Genomic DNA, 24379 nt, shown 5'->3' with positions numbered 1-24379 from the left:
AGATGAGATCAGGTGCCTAGGAGGAGTAAGCATCTCCTATCGACCGGTCATACCCGCCATGAGCCCTATATCCTGATCAGGTAACTGAGTTATCCGTGGTCAAAACCAGTGTGTCAAGAACGGCCTAACTATCGGTAAGAAACAAGTCAGACAGCATTTGACCCAATGATAGGTATATAATATAATCATAAAAGAGTAAATTATATAGATTTTGGAATTAATGAGTGCACACTTCAGACTGGTGACGTATGAAAACGGACATATGTAATGTTTTTATACGATAAGATAATTGTAACGTGGATACACACCTTTCTTTTCTTTGAAAAGGTGCACATGCTTACTGGAAAGTTTGCTGCATATTCGTTAATGCCAGCAGAATAGTACAAAACAAAGACGGCTGTAAATTATCCACTTTGAATGTCAGAGGAATATTAACCCATTAGTTGTACACAATGCATATCAGTTTCTTTGATAGTGTTAATATCATAGTGTGAATATCAGTTTCTTTGATAGTGTGAATATCATGGTATGCATATCAGTTTCTTTGACGTGTGAATATATTGATGATGAATTTGTTTTATGTTAAACGGTGACCACACCCTATCCCCTAGTCAAATACATGGCTTCAATTAACTACAATATACTTGAACGAACAGGAAATTCTAGTTGAGGAAACTGGGCGTAAATACCTTGCATAATGAGAATTCTATTTTGGATGACAGAAGAAAAAACTGTTTATATTAGTTTCATACATTTATAAGTTCAAACAATACACACAAACTATTTATGTAGAATAAAGACGAATGAACGAAAGAAAAAAAGAGACACTTAAATTGTTACACAAACAGAAACACTCGAAAACACTATTAGAATTATGTACATGAAACTTAAGGCATCACAGGCTCTCAAATACAAACATGAAATTCAATTGGATCCTCTCAAACAGTAATTAAGTTTAGGCACGACGGCAGCCACAAGTATTTCCCTAAACTGAAGTTTAAAATGCACAGACAGACACTAATAAACCATCAGTTACTTCAGAAACCAAACTCTTACATCATCCCACACAGTGAAGTGTAAAAGTGTCGTGTCCTCCTTACTCTATCACAATGAAAATCTATATTCTGATTCGATGTTAGCGTAAACTATATTTAGATACATGTGTATTCTGATTCGATGTTAGCGTAAACTATATTTAGGTACATGTGTAACACTTCTGATAACACATCAGATGAATAGCTACAGGTGAATCTGGCATAACACTCGATCTTCACGTTGATAGTAACCAAACACATATCATTTACATTCTTACACAGAGCACCCTCATAGATTTTCGGGGTGGGGCGTGTGATATTTGATGAATGTAACAGCCTCATTGAATCACCATCCTGCCTTGCTTAAAATCTGCATTTACATGTTGATATGACATTTTATCAATTCCAACATTTTCTTAACCGTTTGAATATTACCACAAAGGACTGAAAGATCATGTTCTTTTGTTGTTGTTATTTTTTTGGTCATGTTTGTTTTACCATGATATAGGTGCACTTATAACGAATTCGTCTAATAAATTTGTTTAAATTTGGTAATTTATTTCTCACATGACCTTGCCCCAAACAGGTACTTATGAATTCGTCTGTTATCAGTGTTTATGTTTGACAAATTCTGATAAGATGTCCCGATTAACTTCCTTCTTTACTTGTTGCAATGGCGATATCCTTCTGTGGATGCATTTCTTTGATTGTCATTTCACAAGTTCTCCTGACATCTAAATTCTGTGAAGGTAAGTCATTAATTTTCACTTTACATATATCTAAATTTCGTTTGGATAAAACATGTTGCAGTTTATTTCATAGATCATCGTAAAACTAACAGTGAGATTGAAACTTTCGTTGGGTGTCTGCAGAAAGTCTTATAGGATTGGCAATGTTACAGAGCGTAGAACAAGACAAAACACATATATATGTACTACAACTTCGTACTATGTAACTGTAACTGAGCAAACAATACTAGTAATTATATTGAATTATCGTGTAATGTGAACATTTTTATTCAAATAACGAACAGTAATTGGCTATGTATATCAAATTTTTAAAGTGTGAACATGCGAGTAAGACTCCTTGTTTTAGACATTTTGTTTTTCTACTCCTAAATCACCCACCTCTCCTAGAAAAGACAGTGCCCCACAATAAGTATAACGGAAAAGTACAGTTACCTGGTCATACCTCCACCTATGACATGGTAACACATGTCAATTTTAAACAAAAGCTATGATATTAAAGTAATAACTGCATAACTGGCAATATTGTGTCCAAGTGAAATCAAAAACGTCTTCAACAAACTTGCACGTGCATTTCATGCCATGGGAAATACATTTCTCATCACAGTTTATGCTTTTGCTACCATTGCACGATTTTCATTCAGGCATCGGTGTCTGATTCTTTCTAAAATTTCAAACTCACTTGAGTGTTTACACTACGTTTATCAACACAATGCCCCCTCAACGTGTAAGGCGTCGCCTGACGACAGAACAACTGGGCAGATGTATTGGAATGCTTGACACTGGCTATTCACAATGTGACGTTGCAAATGCATTAAACGTCAGCCAGAGCGTTGTAAACAGGGCCTGGAACCGACAGCAAACTTTTGGTACAGCAGCATACCGACAAGGGGGTGGTCGTCAGACGTCGACAACCCAACACCAAGACCATTTTGTGGCTCTTCAGGCACGACGCCATCCCTTCTGGACAGCAACAAGCCTACGTAACGACCCCCAGAACGTCTCAGGGGTGAATATGTCCACTCAGACGATACGGAATCGGCTTCACAATGCAGGTCTCAACTCGAGAAGGGCATGTGTTCGAGTCCCTCTGACTGTTCGACACCGGCGGGAGCGATTGGACTGGGCTGAAGATCATGTCACTTGGACACAGAACGATTGGGTCCAAGTTCTGTTCACCGATGAGTCCAGGTATTGTTTGGACTTTACAGACAGGAGGCACCGAGTGTGGTGACGACAACGTGAACGTTTCCATGATGCCAACATCAGTGAACATGACCGTTATGGTGGTGGTTCCATCATGGTCTGGGGTGGAATCAGCAGGGATGGAAGAACAGATCTTCATGTCCTGGAGAGGGGAACAATGACGGGGGTGCGGTGCCGGGATGAGATCCTCGATGTTTACGTCAGACCCTACGCTGGTGCTGTTGGCCATGAGTTCATCCTGATGGATGATAACGTCCGTCCTCATCGCGCCAGGGTGGTGGAGCAGTACCTTCAGCAGGAGACTATTGTCAGTATGGACTGGCCAGCGCGCTCGCCGGACTTGAACCCGATTGAGCATGTATGGAACATGCTGCAGGTTGCTCTTTCACGCCGTAGAGCACAACCCACAACTTTGGCAGAACTCGGAAACGCCCTCGTGGAAGAGTGGAACAACCTTCCCATTGGAAACATCCGGGTGCTTATTGACAGCATGGCTCGACGTTGTCAAGCCGTCATTGATGCACGGGGACGCTATACCCGGTATTGACACTTCATCGACTAAGTGTAATGATGGACTATCCCCAAAAACTGTGTAATTCTTTCTCTGGTTTGCTGTTAACTTTTTGTAATGAAATGCCTTTTGGTGTTGTTAATAGATTTCAAGCATTCCGTATTGATAAAAGTTCATGCCGTTCATGAATTTTCATTCATAACCTGAGTAAACACGTTTCTGAGTCAAATTTATGACTTTTATAATGTTAGTGGTAAATTACACACATATAACCTAGTAATCCTTATCAAATTTTGAGTAGAATATGTTCTTCCATAATCCTGCTATGCACGGTAAATATCAAAATCATAAAAAAGCCAGGAAGCGTCAGATATTTCGGACTAAATATGTTTATGAGTGGGAACCGAAACGAGGTTTCCTTACGACGTTACAACAGCCTTAGGAATTCACTGATAAACCTCGAAAAATTCTCTGTAACACTCACTCGTCCATCTGGAAGCCGTGACAACCCTCAAGAGAACCCTACCTGGCATCACACATCTTGATTACGCACGTGGCCTACGCTTTCCTTTCGTACCGACATCGAACTTTGCACTTATTCCAGTTCCACTCAACAAACTGCCTGTAATTTTCTCTCAACAGGACTTATCTCTAACTTATCCTTTAAAACTGCATTCTTCAGTCCACAAGAAACCCGTTTGCTCAACAGTAAACAACAGTTCGCGGAAGTCGCCATGAGGCCTAACGGATTTAATTTTTTTTTAAAGTTGTGTATTCACAAATTACTACGCCCATCTCGAAATGACATAGAATGTAATCCAAGAATAACTCGTTAATTCAACTCAAATAAAATAATGTTTTATCATATAAACTCAATGTTTTAAAATATTAAATGATAAGGAATGAATTTATTATTTTTTCGCTGGATGGAGGAATTCCAAGAAAAAAAGACGGAAAACTTTTGTATCATGCGCTACGCGCAATGATGCAGTTTTCCGTGTGTTTTTTTCGTGGAATTCCTCCACCCAACAAAAAAAAATAATAATACATTCTTTCCTTAATTAATATCTGCATTTTAAATACTTATAAATGACTTACTATCAACTGTTTGAAGACCAATTTCGAATACCCGAGACTTCAGACGGACTGCAGGAATGCGGTAAATTAAGTACTGCAGACCGATCAGACTTTGCTCACCGAATATAGACAAATACTCGCGTGATTAACAGATTTGATAAAATTATATTTTCATTGATATGCTTCTTTTGCGGTTAATGAGCTTAAAATGTAAAATTAATGACGTGATATTTTACACATTCGGCGACCAAGTTTCGTCAACTGCCTCTTTTCAGATGTACCATTTTCACAGCCTTCCCATCGGAACACGATCCCAATGAATATAAAGACGTAAAGTATGAAGATTGATTTCTTTAACACTTCTCCACCAAACATTACGAAATTCGAACTTCATCTGTAGTTTGCCATTCTAAAAACTACACTGCAAGCTTCAAATGAATCCTTGCAAGCACAACGGACAGACAGACAGCTATGGTCTCCTTCGGTAAGGGACTGATTCTGATAAACGTGTTGCGACTCCGTCTTTCACTAATTCTTTTCTTAGTTTTCTCCAAGCGAAATCCATGTATATGCGGTACCGCGATATCCATTAAGTCTGTCTGCTGTCCACATAAATGTGGCGTCGAAAATCGCGCGTAAATGTCGTTACACCTTATATTCGCTAAAAATACTTCATAGAGGTATTCACACAAATTTATTTAATCATAATAAGGCTCTAACCGTTATGATTGATGGTTCAGTATTTCGAAAATATGACTATATATTAAAGTCTTAATCAATGTATGCCCGGACGACCAAAACCTACGAACGCAAGTTCGAGTTGCGCAGTGACTTAAAAAATGTTTGAAATTATTCCCCTTAATCCAAAAAAAGGGAATAGCTTACGGTCTTGACTCATAAATTCAAATTATCAATTACATTGATTAGAAAACGATATTTGTAGTAGCCCTTTCCCAAGTTCATTCCTTTATTGCTCTATTATCTCCCATAACTATTCTGGCTGCGTCCAACTGTTATTCATTAAATGTACTGGCTTATTGTCCTATATCATGTCAGCGTATTCTAGGACGGATCTTACAAATAGAAAATATATTTTATGCCGAATGTTTCGATCTAACATAAACTTAACCCTTCGCAATATACTTTGGTGTGATTAGAATTTTTTTTACTATTTCATCATGGTCTTTTCAAGATAATTACTACCGAAAATTACCTCTATATGCTTATGTGACTTCTTTTAAATAAACATGATTGAATATCAATGAAAAATGGCAAGGTTTATTTACCTTATCAGTTATAGAAGGTAATGTGGTACTGATTGTACTTTTTATTGTTCTACACTTCACAGCAAAACAATACCAATCAGGAAGAACATACACAAGCAAACAGACCTGTACGGAACTAGAACACTGTCGACATTTCAATGCCACAATAGGGCAATGTACAGGTACAGGGAATCCGTGTCTGCCAGGCTGGATGGGACCCGGATGTCAGTATTGTAAGTGATGCTATTCTTGATTTGACTCAAGAAAGATAATATATCATGTATACTATGAGTTTGTATTAAAATTATATGGTTTAAAAGGCTTGTATTTTTGTTACTAAATTTTAATGCTATTGAGAAAATCCCTTTTTTCGAAAAACTAGTGATCCCTTGCAAATATGATATTTCAAAGTAAACGGTCTACAAATTTACTGTTATCCATTTCTAAAAGTTATGTATATACATGTAACATGTATGTATATGTTATACACTATTCATATACAAGTATACAATTTGAATTACTTAAGGAATGAATTTAAACTCTATGATAAGCCCCAAAATTAACTTCATTTTCTATATCAATTTAATGCAGAAAGATAACATAATCTTCGACCGCGTATCAAAATGTAAATAAATGCTAAACAAGAAACATTGGTGCAAGCAGCAATTCTATGGGCCGGAAAATGTTTGGAAAGTGTAAGAACTAAACATTTTCAGAAAGGTGTTCCAAAGAATTCCTATGTTTAAAAGCGCAAGAAAAATACAACGCGAAGCCTAGTAAATTTTTTTTTTAAATTGATCAAATCTGGAGATGAACGAACTATTGGGTAAAGAATTGTTAACAATATGAAATAATTATTTATTGGTAGCTCAATTATGCAACTATTCGTATATAAGATTTTAACTTAATTCGCAATACAAAGTCAACAGCACAGTATACGCTTGTCAGATCGATCGATACAAAAATGCGTTTGTCCGATCAATCGATATACTTCGCCACCACTAAATATAATTTCTTTTCGGTGACGCTGCACGTGAAAATGTCTGATCTTGACAGTATCCGTAAAGTCACATTGTATGGGAAAAAAACCTTTTTCACAATGCAGCGCGAGTTATTCCCCCTTAATACAGGGACGCACAACACGTTGGTTTTCACAAATCAAACTGATATAAATGTATGGTATGCTTTAGGTATCTATATTTTTATTAAATAACCACATAACCAAACTTCGCTTAAGGTAATGTTTGCGACATTTTGACATGTAGCGAACAAAGTCATGTTGCATATCAGTATGTTCAGTAGGAATTTATCTTTTTAAAAATTTACTTTTTAAAAAATATTGCCCGTGTCGTTTTTTGACCAGATGGGCCTATTTTTGTTATGTTTTACATTTTCGGGATCGTTGTACGAAAGGGAATACTAGTGGTATAAAAACTACACGAGACAAACTTGTGGGGTAAAAAGCTGGTGGAATTTTTAAAAAGGGTATAATCTATAAGATTATACCAAATGGTAGAAAAAATGTTATTTTAAAACACAAAAATTAGCACTTTTTATATCTTGAATTATATTTAAATCGGTTGCCAAAATGCATATTGAGCAGCTATACAAGGTCTACGTCAGAGAAATTTCACTTTAAACAGAATATTTGGACCATAAACATTTAAGAAAGCACATAGAATTACTACCCACCGGGCTTTGTTTCCATGGTAACAGATTAAAAAGAACCATTTCATTTATGCGATTTGTCACTTTGTTTTATAATTGTACAACTTTTGAAGAGTGCATTGAGCATTTTCATGAATAAGATATAATTCCAGCCCAAAAATGATAAATTATATTTATATTTAATTGTCAAGTATTGTATTTTTACATTTATTAGGAATTAAGATGTTGAGGTTTTTTTTCTTCTGAATACAATACAATAGGCCTCTTTTCAATATCCCGGCGGGTTTTCCACGGTATTCCTTCGTCATAAATTCATTGTTACATTAGCCGGAACCTGTCTTATATAAAGCAGAATTAATTCAAAAACTTCTACGTGAGAAGAATAAATCTCTCGTTGTGGCCTTCAATTCGACATTTCGATATATCGATGACGTTTTGTCTATTAATAATTTCATTCATATGTCGATTTGACATATCTCTGTGAGCTCGAAATAAAAGACACCACAGAGTCGTCCACTTCTGCTTCATACTTAAATATTTTATTGAAAGTAGACATTAAAGGCAAATTGACAACTCAACTGTATGACAAACGGGATGATTTCAGCTTCTCCATCATCAACTTCCCATATTTATGTAGTAATATTCCATTATCACCTGCATATGGTGTTTATATATCTCAACTGATTCGATATGGAAGAGCTTGGTCTGGGTATAGTCAGTTTTTAAATCGAGGTAAGCTACTGACAAACAAGTTGATGGTACAGGGGTTTCAACAGTCTCATTTGAAGTCAGCATTTCGCAAATTCTATGGTCGTTATAACGATCTAGTTCGTCAATACAACCTATCATTGGGTCAAATGCTGTCTGACGTATTTCATATAGATTGTTAAGCCGTTCTTGGCACACTGATTTTGACTGCCGATAACTCCGTTTACCTGAACAGGATATAGGGCTCACGACGGGTGTGACTGGTCGACAGGGGATGGTTACTCCTCCTAGGCACCTGATTCCACCTCTGGTGTGTCCAGGGCTCCGTGTTTGCCCAACTATCTATTTTGTATTGCTTGTAGGAGTTATGAGATTGATCACTGTTCGTTATCTTCACTTTTCATATATTACATCTTTGAAATGAATTCCCTCTTCTTGTTCCATTGCTTGATGTTCATGATGTTTATTTACATAGTTGAACATACAACTGTAACCTTCGCGACAATATATAGCCAGGTCAATGGTGGATCTACAGGGGTGGGGGTGTAACGGTAAAGTTAGTGAAAATGAATATGTTTATGTCGACGGTACGATATGCAGATGTTCCTCAGTCAAAATTAAGACTATGTTAAGATATAGTAGGGAAGACCCATTTTTTATTCGTACATAATCATATCAGTCGCGTTTTCTATATTTCAAAGTTCATGCGATAAATCGCTCTATCAGCGTAAGTAGATGTTTTAGCATTGAAATAAAAAGTTCATGTGAGTAGAGAGTATTGTCAGCTTTATTTTTAAAAATGCTTATGAATGTCATAAAAATTCCTAGCTTCGTCAATGTCGAACCTTGTCTTAAAGAGGATACTATTCACAAACAATGATTGGTTATACATGTAACATCATAAAAATAAATCCTACTTTCCCTGGCAAGATCGATTCGCAGAGATTACATGATCACAACTTAATTTTAACGGAAATTAACCGTAGCGCATACTACATATGTATATATAAAAAATGTAGACTTTTATAATATCAAAGAAAATAATTTATAAATGAGCATTTGAGAAACATTAATATTATTTTGTCATAGAGATTTACACACTTGACAGAGGTAGTAGATAACAAGTAAATATTATGTCATTTTCCCTGGATACATCTATGACGTGACGCATTTTTTCATTATGATGTCATAAAGCGCGAAGTGCATTGGGGTATATCAAGAGTTATCTCCCTGTTGTTGTAAACCTTACCTTAAATGGTAAATCTTATATAAAATCAAGTTTTAAAAATACACATAGATTGTTCGAGAACCTTCTAGTATGACCTTGAAGTAGACATGATATTTGTACAAAAATTTGAAAGCTTTGTTTCTTCTCAGCCTCAAGAAAACAGTGAAAAGCAGATATTCGGCTTGAATAATTTTTCACACAACAAGAAACAAAAACTACTATTAAATAGCAGAAAATTGTCCAAATTTTATTAAGAAGAATTTTAAGGTTTGCGTGCATAAAATACTATATCTGTTATTTGTTGAATTATAGAACCGTTTTTGATAGTTGTTATGAATAAGATTAAAATGTCAGTTTCATTTTATTGAGTTTCAATATATTGCAATTTTTCTTCTTTCTTCTCTTCGTTTTCTCTTTTTATTCAAAGTTTTAAAGGTGGTGGGGGACAGTTCTTTTGGTTCTGAAACATGTGGGTAGGGGGTATACATCAATGTCAGATTATGACAGACTAATGAAAAATCATATTTCCCTTTTATGTCAATATTTGTATTTCATATTGGTGTAGTTAATAAATTATGACCCTAAATTACATGTAATCTATAAATACTGGTGCTGGTGCACAAAACATGCTCTGAGCAGGTGCCCTCTTTTTGCTTCTATTTTTTATCATTTGGGCAAATCTGCACCACTCCCACACCATCACAGTAGCAAGCGTGGGGATTTAGACACTGTGCACTATCAAGAACCCTGTCTGCCCTTCTTTAAAATCTACCTTTCATATGGAGCCATCCACCTCCCCTCTCAGCTACAGACCTTTTGCTGGACCACGCATGTTTTCACCGGAAATTATTCAGCACCTGACCACGTGTCTTAGTTTCGTATTTGCACCCATCTATATGCTAGGAATCATGGTGACACCTACATGTTGTATATCAACATTTTTACTAAGCACTCAGCTACAATTGACATGTATCCTAAAATTATCGTATACATTTTTACACATGTAATATCACTTCAAATATGGAGTATTTCCATTTTATTTTTTTTTAAAGCTGATCGGGCCTATTGTGCGAAACTGCCCCCTGCCACCTAAAAATCCTGTAAAATTGTTAAGTCGTACGTAAATTAGATCATCAAGAAATTATCCCCCTAGCGTTGAATTTTAACCAATGAAATAAATTAGAATTTTCACATCATACATTTCTACCAATCACAAAGGAGAGGAAATGTAAAATATTTTAACTATAAAATACCGTCTTCCAAGGAATCGAAAATGTGACTTAAAGTCATTCATAGAACACTGAGGGACAGTCATCGCAATGAATTGATGTTCTGGCGGTAATACTGGCGCTTGCAAGGTCGAAGAAATTCTAAATTTCTTGTTTGATCAAGCTCTATCGAGATCCCTTACGCTATTACAATATCATATCTAATAATGAAAAATTCACTTCTAGCTTTATATGACTATTACATGTATATACTAAACACTAGAAATAATTATTATATCGATACTAGGGATATTCTACTTGCATTAATATTACAAGGGTTGTCACTGGGGATTTTTTAAGACGATTCCCGGGCTTGTCTTTTATGAACAGCTTGAGTTCCATGTAAATTTCATAAACATCTTTGAGTCAGATCTTCGAGAGAAGTAAAATGAGAAGTAATGTTTCTGCACCCCTCGGAATTAACACAAGCTGAAACTTTCCTCTGTTCGCTTTATTCTCAAACAATTCCAAACAAATGTATACGTGTTGATAACTCTAATTATATACCCAATGCATAATTGTGATATAATTAGATTAGTAATCAAGTAATTACAGATATAATCAAAGTAGCAATTTGGCCTCGGATTAACAAGCGTATTTTGTGATCGTCCCCGTGGTCATCAATACACACACTCTCGTGTCATCACAACAACCAAGCATCAATATCTGGAATATGGCAATAAATTAACTGACCTAGATAATTATTGTGATGGATGAGATTCGTTTGCCGGTGATTTGTAAATTCCAGAAAATAACAAAGAATTCGATTTAATCATCCCTATAGGTGCACGGAGCAGCTAGGGGATGTACACACTAACACTAAACTAGAGCGTAACATGCCATCTGGATTTTTTCCATCTGTGGGTTTTAATTAATTCCATCCATGATAAACGAACTATATCTCTACACTACTCCTTCAGTAGCTCATGCGAAAATGAGTGTACTTAAACTTAACAGGTCCCCTAACAGACAGAATAGCCAGAAGCATCTACTACTGCACGATAACATATGCAACTTACAATCACAACTGGTTTTTTTTTTAAAATCAATTGATTTTAGTTGGCCGTTTATTTTAATAGCTATGTAATTTGTGGTCCATTTTTTATGTTGACTTGACGTTTATCAACATGTTTGGTGACACATGTAGCAATAAACATATTGAGTCAAATTTAATTGAATACTGCTTGGACGACAAGTCTGCCGATAGGTAACGGTTACTCGTAAACACCTAAAACAAAAATACAAATGTAGCGGGGAAAAAAGCGCTTGTCGCTTTAAAAACATGTCAGCTAACAAAGGAGTACATTTCGTGCCTATGGAAATTCCAACACTGTTCGAAGACCTGATATATATATAATGGAATATATTTGTTTTTATCATTACTGTCGTGTTATACATTTGCATACAAGAGATGCTGTTTCCGTATCATATATCAATATGTAGACGTAGCTCAGTGGTAGATCGTTCGCTTCGTAACAGTCTTGAGTTCTAGCTCTGCTCGAACCATCAGCCACTCACATGACCCGCTTCAAACTTAAGCATATGCTCCAAGTAGTAATTACCCCATATAATATTGTTGGTTATGTGCAGATACCCGATGGGCGTGGTCATAATGACACGAGGGAGCATAGCTCCCGAGTAGTTTTAGTAGAAGGTAATCTGAATTTTTTTTAAAACCCCTGCTGCACTCGAACCTGCGACCTACAGTTCAGCAGTCGGCATTCTAACCTACTGAGCTACTCGGCTAGGTATTTAAATGGAAAAGGAAAAGTCAAATATTGCTGAGATCGATTTTTTCATCCATGTTTTTAAAGGAAGTCAGCCATTATGACGATGTAGAGTATTACCTTAAAAAAATCGGTGAAACATAAGCGAAAGACACACACACACAAATTGTATGCGTGAAACCATAAAAGAAACACGACAAGTCTCTTTGGCCGCCGCTGTTCTCTCGAAAACGTTCTTATCACGTGACTGGGTCTTTTATAAAATCTTCATAATTGATACCCGTATTTCTAGTTACAAGTGTTTCTCGACTTGTTCTCACACATGGAGGAGAATGGGAAATAGAAAGTCTTTGGGAAGAAACCATTGACGATATTATCTTGTCTCAAGCTACAAATGAGATTGAGTGCGAATATTTATTTGGAGAACTTAGTTGAGTCAGTTATCCGTGTTTAATATGGGCAATTTTGATCTGGAGGAACCTCATACAGTGGTCTGGACAGTGATGTGTTTTTTCCCCGAGTTTGTGGGCGGGGTTTGAAGAAAAGGGTGGGTTATGTACAGATAACTCACACTTTTAACAAAAGAAAGCACACCAAACTATGGTACAACGCCAAATACTCGGCATTTAGAAGTGAGAATCACGAGTCTTTCTGATATGACCTGAAAATAGAGGTCCCGTGTCGCGTTGTTGGAACATTAAAACAAATAACCAGCCAACCATTAATGTTTTGATGAGAAAATCTCTCTCTCTCTCTCTCTCTCTCTCTCTCTCTCTCTCTCTCTCTCTCTCTCTATCTCTCTCTCTCTCTGCCCAATTTGTTACTCGATGTTACTTGCAGTTTGTTCTAATATCAGACGCACACTAATCTCTTTTCAGTTTACGTGTAGTTTTCCTGTTGTCCTTATTTTAAGTCCCGTTGGGTTGCGGGTCGGAATAAATTTCCTTTATTGTCGTAAGAAGCGATTAAATGGGGCGGTCCTTCGGATGAGACTACAAAACCCAAGGTCCCATGTCAAAACATGTGTGGCGCGTTAAAGATCCCTCTCTGCTCAAAGGCCATAATAGACGAGCTTAGGACTAAATTTTACATTCCTTCACCGGCGATGGTGGTGGCTTCATATGAGATAAATTATCACGATTGGGGCGTGAAACATTATAAAACCAACCAACCCTTATTTCAATATTATTTACAGCAAGTTGCATTATTGTGTATGTTGTGATCACCGTAGTGAATGTCTAAAAATATAAATTCCTGGATTGAAATCAATAACAAATACTTTATTTGACTCTCAATCAAGATAGCAAAACAATTGAAGAGCACATATTGTTCATCTAATGACACATGTACTATCTATTTCATAGTTAATCTGGCGTATACATCCAGAGGGCAGGGTCCTCTTTTTGACGGAAGTTGGAATAATGGCGAATCCAGACAAAGGATACATGTACAACTGCAACATACATTTATCGTGTCGGCCATCAATATCATCTTGGGTAAAACGCAATTTTTTAAAGACTAAATGCGATTTGTATTGCAAAAATTTATAATACGACAATTTTGTTAAATTTCAAATTTATTAAAGTTAAGTAACCCATTTTATGAGTAAAATGATAGCGAGGCACGCTTTCAACGCTGATAATTACTTGTTACTAACTGCAATATGAATGTAAATCTATTATCAGTAGGATTGAACTCAAAGCAATTTGGCACGAACTTATTCAGTAGTGAACTGCATTATAGATCGCAGTTCGCAATTTTCATAAGCAGAAAAATCAGACAACAGTACAAACACAAAAGACCCCTTTCCGGAAACTTTTTTGAGCGTGGGGTTCTTGTGGTCAAATACCTGCACTAATGTAGCCCTCTCTGATTTTGTTTTAAGAGAGGGCTACATCTCCTTTTCCGCAATGGTGCAGATGCGGGAGTGATTCACCACTGTAAAAGAATGGTGATGAACCATATCTTTTTTTGGGAGATTTTTATTCATGTGTTATAGTCAATAAATATTGGGATCGAAAACATTGAATATTCCATATCCCGGACATTGAAATTTTAAGGATGGGGTTCTGCTAGTCAACTACCACCATTGTGGGAAAATGGTGATGATACTATCTCTTATTTTCGAGATCTGTCCACATGTTTCTATTCATATGTAAAACTTGTACGGTACCAGTTTTGATGCACCAGATGCGCATTTCGACAAATAATGTCTCTTCAGTGATATACTATACATGATCAAGAAGCATCGGGTTCAGAAACATCAACGGCCCCTACTGCGAAGACTGCAGATTTTAGGGTTGGGCTCTCTAGAGGTTAACTACCACTAAATGGTACCATGTCTTGCTTTTGAGACCCGTCCCTCATTTTTTAAAATTCATAATGCATTTCACCTAGTGAATTAACATCGGGTTAATAAAATCAAAGATCCCTCTTCCCCTTATTAGGGAAATTAAATTTACAGGATAGCATTACCATAGTAAAATATCACTACATATACTTGTCAAATATGGTGTTGGTAACATCTCTAGTTTCCGAGTTCCAAGTCAAGGTTGTTTCATAAATTTGAGACCAAGGTACTGAATAAAGATCGGGCATGGAAACATTAAAGCCCCTGAGTAGAGCTAGGAAATTGAAATTACTATTGTAAGATAACCATACAGTTAACATGAAAGGTGAAGATAACGAACATTGATCAATCTCATTACTCCTATAAGCAATACAAAATAGATAGTTGGGCAAACGCTGACCCCTGGACACACCAGAGGTGATATCAGGTGCTTAGGAGGAGTAAGCTTCCCCTGTCAACCGGTCACACCCGCCGTGAGCCCTATATCCTGATCAGGTAAACAGAGTTATCCGTAATCTACATCAGTGTGCCCAGAACAATCTAGCAATCGGTATGAAACACGTCAGACAGCATTTGACCCAATGATAAGTTGTATTGGCAAACTAGATCATTATAACAACCATAGAATTTGAGAAATGCTGACTTTAATCGAGACTGTTGAAACCCCTGTACCATCAACTTGTTTGTCAGTAGCTTGCCTCGATTTAAAAACTTATTATTCGCAGAACAAGTGGTGATGATACTATCTCTAGTTTCCCAATTCCAAGTCCGGAGTCCATCACTTTCCTATTGGTATTGAATAAAACAGCATGCTCGAGATATTTCTTTAGGATCTCAATTAAAAATGGAGATTTCGGACTTGGAACTCGGAAACTAGAAATAGTACCATCGCCATATCTTAACGGTAGTGATATATTACGATGGTAATCGTATTCTGTTCATTTTCCTACTTAAAGGATTTCAATGTTTCCGAGCCCGATTCAGTATCTTTATTAGTAAGCAAGAAGAGACCCTGGACGTGAAACACGGACACTAAAGATAATACCATCGGCATATTCTAATAGAGGTCGTTTTCAAATCCCTCTTTTGTGGTCTTTGATATTTCGAAAACTGATGTTTATTCCCAAGGTGTAATACATTATCAATAAAATAATTAAGGGACGGGTCTCAAAAGCAAGAAATCGCACCAACATCATCCTTTCATAATGGTGATAAATGACCATTAGAACCCCATCTTCAAACTTTTACTCTCTGCGGGTAGGTCCTTCGATGCTTTCAAACTCGATGTTTATTGACTGTATGATAAAACAATTGAATGGGGCAGATCTCAAACCAAAACAAAGAATGATACAAATGGCATCTTTCCAAATGAATGGTACCTGACCATTAGAACTTCAGATCCCGAGGTAAGGGACTTCGAAGATTTGGAACCGATGTTTCTTGATTATGGGTATTACATTATGAACAAAAATATGAGGATCAGATCACCAAAACAAGAAATAGTATAAACACTATTCGTACATGGTGGTGGTAAATGACCACTATAATTCCACCCTCAAACTCCCTGGATAGGGCTCTTGAACATTTTTGTAGCGGATGATTATTGACAATGTATGGTATATTATGAATAAAAACTGGAGGGGCGAATCTCCAAAACAAGACGTGATACTTATTCTGCCATACACAAGACGAAGTCTGTAGATAGTTAACCGCCTTTTAATGTTGCACAGGTGCAAGTGAAAGTGGTAAAAGGCTACAAACAAAACAAAACAATCATAAGTTCACAATCTTGACACACAACAATATACAATGTATAAAACATGCAAATACATGCATGGTATCCTCCAAATGAAATATAAAGTCATCTGATATCTAATTAATTCAGTATTAAATATTGAGATGAATGACACACATAGAAGAAGGTAGCTTATGCCGAAACAACTATGACACTAATGGTGAACCGTAGAATGTAGGAATTGAATAAATCAGTAAATATTTACAAGAATGAAGTATGTATTGCAACAATACCATTAATTACTTATGATTAAAGATAATTAAGTTGACTCATTGACTAGACACATGTTGTATGCGTATGGTTGACACAACTCAATTCGATATGCAATGATTTGTAAATGTAAACAATAGATCATAATTGAAAACACAAATATATCTGCACGATAAGTACATACGAATTACAAGTAAATGTAAATACTTACACCGTGGCGAACCAAAAAGAAAACATGAATACACAGAATAGGCTCTAAACAACATTGCTGACGCGAAGAAATCAAAGTACTTAAAGTACTCGTGGGAGTTGAACATTGTGGAAATTCAGTTAGAAAAGATAGTACTGGAAGGATAGGGGGATAAATGACTGAATATTATCATGATTTTAGATACAAATCAACTGTTGTTGTTTTTCAAAGCGTTACAACAGCAAACATGGATAATGGAAGGCCCATGGGCCACAACGCTCCTCGAGTAACTGAAGTCGTGTTGTTGTTTTCTAGAATTTCACTCCTTTATATTCTCATGAAAAATGTGACCACATATTATGGCCCAAACATTCAAATCAATATGGTTATCAATGCCTTGCAGTTATGAAGAAGTTTTTCCCCTGTATATATACATTCAAGTTTAACCCTAGTTATAGCTAATTCTAAGGATTCATTACTTGAAAAGGTAGTCCAATATGCTAAACTGTCACCTGAGTATACTACAGTCCTGTAGAGGATCAATGGAATGGTAAATAATTGTATAATAACTCAAAATAAATGAAATGCAAAAAAATTAAAAATTGTCGGGCATCGGAAATGCACAAGCCGAGTTGCGCAAGGAATGGGCATAGAGGGAACCGGCAGAAAAGTTTTCAAGAATTATCAAGCAGGGAGCAAAATTTTGCGAACATAAATTTCAGCCGACTTAAATCCTTTGTGACCTTGACCTTTAACCCTTGACTAAAATCAATAGGCTTCTTTGTCTCATCAAGGGCGATAATCCATCTAAGTTTAATTGAGATCCTATAATTTGTTAAAAAATTATAGTGCAGAAAACAAAATTTTCTCCATATTTCAGTCTATTTATAGCCAGTGACCTTGACCTTTGACCTAAAGACCCCAGAATCGATAGGCTTCCTCATCTTACTGAGGGTGACAATCCATCTAAGTTTGAATGAGATCCTATAATTTGCTCAAGAGCTATGGTGCGGAAATGAAATGTTGATGCGTGCCCGCCTGCCCGCCCAAAGGCACTTCATCAGATCATAAGCCGAGTTCAACTTCATCGCAACTCCGCTAAAAATGAAACACTAGTCAAATAATGTTATTTATTGCCAAGGTATTTGGGATATTATACTGTGGCTCAAACAGGGGGTGAATGAACCTGACAGTATGGAAAGCATATAGTGGAATCAGACTTGTGATGCTGGAAATCTATAGTGATTAATAAACTATACATGTACAAGATCCATAACTATTTTTTTTCAGTTTGTGAGGGAGAATCCTCATGTCTCTTTCATCTGTAGACAAATAAACAATGTGTTTTGACCAGAGCAATTTCCAATCCTTTTTGCAGCATAAATTCAACATTGTGGCAACTGGGTTAAACTTTGATAGTGCAGTAATACATGGCAGCACCTTATCCCGTGCTCTTAAAATTTCTGTTTGACACACACTCATGACATCCACTCAAACATTACAGAGTGCAGCAAAATCCCATTGTAATAGGGAATTCAAAATGGATAATTGGTACAAAATATGGTACATACTATTCAAAAAGGATAATGAATTTGACATATTGATGTCTTGGAAAAGGAAATTCTGACATCGGGGCTCTAAGCGTTTTCAAACATTGTCATTTGATAAAAGTGTTCTACATTTTTAAAAATAGAGATTAATATGTCTTTACATACATAGGTGAGAAAGTTTCCATTATTCCTAGCCGAGACATACCATGTATGCGCAAAAAATTCATAAACAAATATCACACTACTCACGTAGAAAATGTGGACCTTACCGCCATCAAGCGCAGCGAAACACGCCATTTCGAGATTATAGTCGACGAAAGCTCGATAACAGTAATGAATAAGGTACACTCATTTTGTATCTATTTTGTGACTTTCTTTATTAAAAGGAACAGTTCTCTAATGTGTAACGTGCAATTACTACGTAATTCAATAACTTGAAGCATGAAGCAGTTTCACTTTGCCACCGGATATAAGAAATTTTATTTCGTATTCCGATCCCAATCGAAAGTTGTTGACTGGGAATGACGTGTTTTAATTCAATCTACATGTAACATCTAGCATTTTTTATATCACATTAAAAAAAAACCAAATATATACACATACACAATGTTGTAGAGTTATTTCTTGTAAATTTTCTGAGGTTTCGCACCATATTCGATATTTCGCGCAACGGTGTCAATAGGGCTTGTGTGCAGTTGTCGTTCGTTTCCCTATCAATGTTTATAGGTGACGCTGCGTTACAAACGACAATTTTTAACCTTATCTTTTATTTTTCTATGTCTATCAGTATCAATTTGATCGAAATCTTTGAAATGAATACAATATCATTGCATTTATTTACATGTCAATTATCAAAATTAGATTAATTCAGAAAAGTTACATGGATTATTTAATGGCGGATGTTTATAAAAGTTTATGTTGATTTACCTAGGAGTAAATCAGCTGACACAGAACCCCCGCTGACGACCACTATACAAATCAATACAAATTACTGCGCAGAAAAGTGCGTGATGACCCAGGGAGATTGAACATAGTTCAACTCCCAAAAATGTGCGTTAACTCAAAATGCAAAAGAGTTCCATAGGTAGCAGGGGACAGTTTCGCACTATAGGCCCGGTCAACTTTTTCAAAAAATGGAATTAACCCGTATTTGAAGTGATATTACATGTGTAAAAATGTATACAATAATTTTAGGATGCATGTCAAATGTAGCTGAGTGCTTAGTAAAAATGTTGATATACAACATGTAGGTGTCACCATGATTCCTAGCATATAGATGGGTGCAAATACGAACCTAAGACACGTGGTCAGTTGCTGAAGAAATTCCGGTGAAAACATGCAGGGTCTAGCGAAAGGTCTGTAGCTGTGAGGGAAGGTGGATGGCCCCATATGAGAGGTAGATTTTTGAGAAGGGCAGATAGGGTTCTTGATTGTGCACAGTGTCTAAATCCCCATGTTTGGTACTGTGATGGTGTGGGGGTGGTGCGGATTAGCCCAAATGAGGGAAAATCAAAGCAAAAAAGGGGAACTTGCTCAAAGCATGTTTTGTGCACCAGCACCAGTATTTATAGATTACATGTAATTTAGGGTCATAATTTATTAACTACACTAATATGAAATACAAGTATTGACATAAAAGGAAAATATGATTTTTCATTAGTCTGTCATAATCTGACTTTGGTGTATACCCCCTATCCACATGTTTCAAAACCAAAGAAACTGTCCCCTGCCACCCATACTCTATAATTATATAATTAACTCGTACATATGTAATTCGTATGTAAAGAGAATGTTTCGTAAGTTGATTCAAACATATGACAGGGCAATACTATTGTAATCTTTCCACAGCCGTGGAAGTTGGGCATTATGCAACGTCACTCTCAAAATTTTAGAACCTGGGATAGGGATCTTTGATATTTCCGAACCCGATGCGTCTTGTATATTTTCCAATATGTGTGAAGAAACATTTACAGACGGATGTCAAAAATAAGAGATCGTACTTTCACGATATGGTAGTAGTTTACCATTAGCAGCCCGCCCTCAAATAGTCCGTCTCCTGGAAATGAGTCTTCGATGTTTGCAGTGCTGTGTAATTCTCACTGTTTATACATATATAAAAATTCGAATAGCGAACTGCGTTCTGAAATGGAGTTCACCACCGAATAGCGAACTGCGTTCCAAAATCTAATTGCCTTTGAATTTAAAATTTAAAGGGCCCCGTTCCTCTGGATTGACAGTATCAGTTGCAGACAACACTGGGGAAGTTTGTTACAGTGGTTTATTTCCTCAAAATACATGGACAATATTCTGTAATCGGGTGTTGAAAACGAAGAATTTAAACGTAACACTCAATGCTAGCATTTTTGTTCGAGAAGTGGAGGTGTTTGGAGGTAAGTTATGGCACCATTAAGAAAAACTTATCTATATTTCGTGAATGGTCAAACTGAAGTATCACTATTATATTTAGAAGGACATTGCAATTGATATAAATGATTTAAAGGTCAAAATGTTGCCTTGTGGAAGCAGACCAATCAATCAAGTACCTACATATATTCACACTCCTACACGTCAGACAAAGCTGTGGATGGATCGGACAGCAGACATAATTTCTCCCATAATTCATGTACTCACACCATTCCTGGCCAACAAGGAGATGTCTGGTGGAAAGTTGACTTGGGAAACTTTTACTCCGTGATGTCTATACTTATAGCCAACAGATACGAGAGTAACAGTAATGAATTACAATACGTTTTATATAGTAATATTTCCTACATAAACAACTTAATAATACAAGTAACACAAGTATTTTAGTAGACATCATTAGATATATAAAGTACAATGTAAATTATTATATGTAATATTTGTTGTTTGTTTATGTAATTTATGATAAAGTCGCGGGTTAATTAAGTCGAAAATTTAGGTTTAAAATAACCAACAGTGTCTTGGCCTTTCCTGACCTTGTACATACTGTATCTTGTAAGATATATAAAATAACGAACAACCAGATTATCAAATGTTTGGGACGACCTATACCTTCTTCAAGACAAACTAAAAGAATTACATAAAGAGGCCAATATTAAGGGTGTACTCTCGTGGTACTTTTATCGCGAGTGAGTCTCAATACTTTTTAAAGTCGTAACTATGGGGATGCGTGTGTTTTATTTCGTATGCACAAAGAAGACCATTAATATCTGTTTTTATTTGTAAGTAATGTTAATAAACTAACAAAAATTAATTAAAACATGACCATTTTTTACTTATTTTCTCATTTTACGACATTCATGATGACGTTACGATTGTAAACAAACTCGAGCTCGAAGACGCACACTGTTAACGATGTCGCATTTAGTCTATTCTAAAGCAGTCCAGAAACATACATGGGCGATTCGTTAGAAGTAAAACGGCAATTATAGATCAATCTGCATCCGATATTCTCACAAGTGAATGGCAGACAAAGAAATTTACAGACAAGCAGGCACAACCACGCACATGGTGACACACTACAGTACTGTACATATTGTCAGACGTGAGGGGGAAATGGAAGGATGTTAGCGATGTAGTACCCGAAGCAGAGGCTGCTGATATAGTATTGAATGAATTTGTAAGTTTTTCAATATACAAGAATTTTTTTTAATGAAAATAAAATCTACAAACTATGTAGATCTGTACCTAAATTGATCTGCGATCTTCCCGATCCCGCCTAGTCGGTCATGAGCGAATCTCGCTCCTAACGTTCAATGTATTATTATTGAAGCATCATTTTGATTAAAAAGTGTAATCTATATCATTGTTTTAAAAAATTGCCAAAGTATACAGCGAATTTAATTTATTAAAAAGAGTTCAAAGGGAAGAAAAGGGGGGGGGGTGGGGGGTCTCCCATCTAGAGAATTATGACGCGCCATTCGTGTACAAATTAGTTAAAACAAAAGATAATTTTGTTGACTATATACATGCATAGATATGTTTCTATTGGGCTTCTACATCGATAATTTGTTTCTAATCAGTTCTGGAAAATTAAATTATTTATCAAAATTTTATATTAATTATTCCTTCAAAGTGTAATTGTCAAAAAGTTTAATAATGTTAAAATTTGTTTATAGGGTATTGAAAATGCACATTTTAAAAAACATCCTGATTAGAATTTCAGCATATATTTCATAAACAGTCATTTATGCACTAACAAATTCATATATAACATTTTGCATAAGAAATCTTTTAGAGTAACAATTTGTTGGGCAAGGCATTAAAACATAATCGCTGGCTAGACAAAAATTGGAGTTAGTTGAAGTTGGTGTATTAGCAGTCTGGTGGTAAACCTAATAGTATATTCTGTTCTATTGTTAAGAATTTACAGTATTGATAGAAAATTAGTTCCAATGTTTGCTTTTTAGCTACATCCATTTGCTAACCACAGTGAGAGGGATGAGTTGTGCTATCATCATATGAAGAACCATACCAGGAAGTGCACATTTCTTCCTCATGGCCACATGGAAGTTGACTGTGAAAACTAGTTTCTGGATAATAAATCAAGTACTTTGCATTCTATTCAAACCAAATTTGGACATATGGATACATACAAAGAAGGGAAGATGCCTGTCAATTTTGGGGTCAGAAGGTCAAAGATCAAGGTCACAGTGCATGGAAATTAGAAAAATGCTGATGCGGGGGCATATGTTTTACACATTCTGTAGTTATAAATGAATTAGTATTGTATATATGCTTATATTATTTATGTTTTCTGATTATTTATCATATAATGAAATAAATATATAGAATTTGTAAATATGATTTGAAAAATACACATTTTATAACAAATCGTATATTGTTATTGTTTAGAATGTATGTCAGTGTAAGAAGGGGGGTGGGGACACAAAATGGTTCAAATCTTTGTTCCAATGCACACTACCCCACACATTTTTTTCATTCAAATTAAGCAAACATATGATTAAAATCTACATTAGTAATTTCAGAAAAAGTTTGATACAGATATTCTCCCTAGGTTGATTTTTTTTTATGAAATAGGTCGTCAAATGTGTGTGATATTTTATACAATTATGTTAATTAATACTTAGTTGTTTGTAGAATTGGTGATATATTTTATGTAAAAGTTATTGAAATAATCAATTATGCTTAATTTTCATAAAATAAAAGAAAGCCAAGATTATTCTGTCCTTAATATTTGTGTTATAGTGTGTTTCTTGTGAAAATTGGTGATTTTCATGAAAAATTAAGTTTCAGCAAAGGGGCAGCTTTGAGGGGCTGTAATTCTTTAAAGTCCACACTAACATACTCTTTTTTATGTTTTAAATGTCTTTCGGATAAAGATGTATCAGTTAAAATGGCTTATCAAAAAAGTTTGATACTTCTGAAAAAATTCAAACCAGGAGAGAACATCCTTAACAGAGAATAACAAAAACCACATACATGTATAAATACACTTAGCACTACAGCAACACTAAATCTACAAAGTTAACGTATTTACACCAGACTACGGGTTTTGGTTTTTAGACTTGACAATCAATGTTAAAAGCGGAGCGAATTAGGAATTGTCCTATTCTTCTAAAGACCTGATTCACACTGTACATGTACGAAGTAGTAATATTAGACTTAATTAATCTCAGGTGGATGGAGTTAACTATATTACGTTAATAAATAGTAATGTTAACTCGTACCCGGAAAGATTCTATTTTAACTATGCATTAAGAATATATAATCTATAAATAACAAAAAAACAAAACAAACTAATAATAAAAATAATATACATGTATGTATATAAATTAACGCTATAAAAATAAAGTATATAATAAGAAATATATAATAAGAGAAAACTTACAATTTTTGGTAAA

At 35.6% G+C, this 24379-nt stretch overlaps 1 protein-coding gene across 3 annotated transcripts in view; it reads left to right on the top strand.

Annotated features, from left to right (window-relative positions):
- The first annotated feature begins 1658 nt into the window (after window positions 1–1658).
- LOC125669227 (uncharacterized) overlaps window positions 1659–24379 on the top strand; it is a 90740-nt gene continuing 68019 nt past the window's right edge. For 2 of the 3 annotated variants that reach the window (XM_056164235.1, XM_056164233.1), the window contains exons 1-5: window positions 1659–1783; window positions 5923–6072; window positions 13803–13934; window positions 20747–20923; window positions 21034–21264. In XM_056164235.1, the coding sequence (XP_056020210.1) occupies window positions 1708–1783; window positions 5923–6072; window positions 13803–13934; window positions 20747–20923; window positions 21034–21264 (766 nt within the window). In that variant the 5' untranslated portion in view covers window positions 1659–1707. The remainder of the gene's footprint in view (window positions 1784–5922; window positions 6073–13802; window positions 13935–20746; window positions 20924–21033; window positions 21265–24379) is intronic. The other variant, XM_056164234.1, reaches the window with a different exon arrangement.

The sequence above is a fragment of the Ostrea edulis genome, chromosome 4 (genome assembly GCF_947568905.1).
Source record: "Ostrea edulis chromosome 4, xbOstEdul1.1, whole genome shotgun sequence".
Lineage (NCBI taxonomy): Eukaryota > Metazoa > Mollusca > Bivalvia > Ostreida > Ostreidae > Ostrea > Ostrea edulis.
Note: the sequence above shows the minus strand (reverse complement) of the source record. Positions and strands in the feature narration are given on the sequence as shown.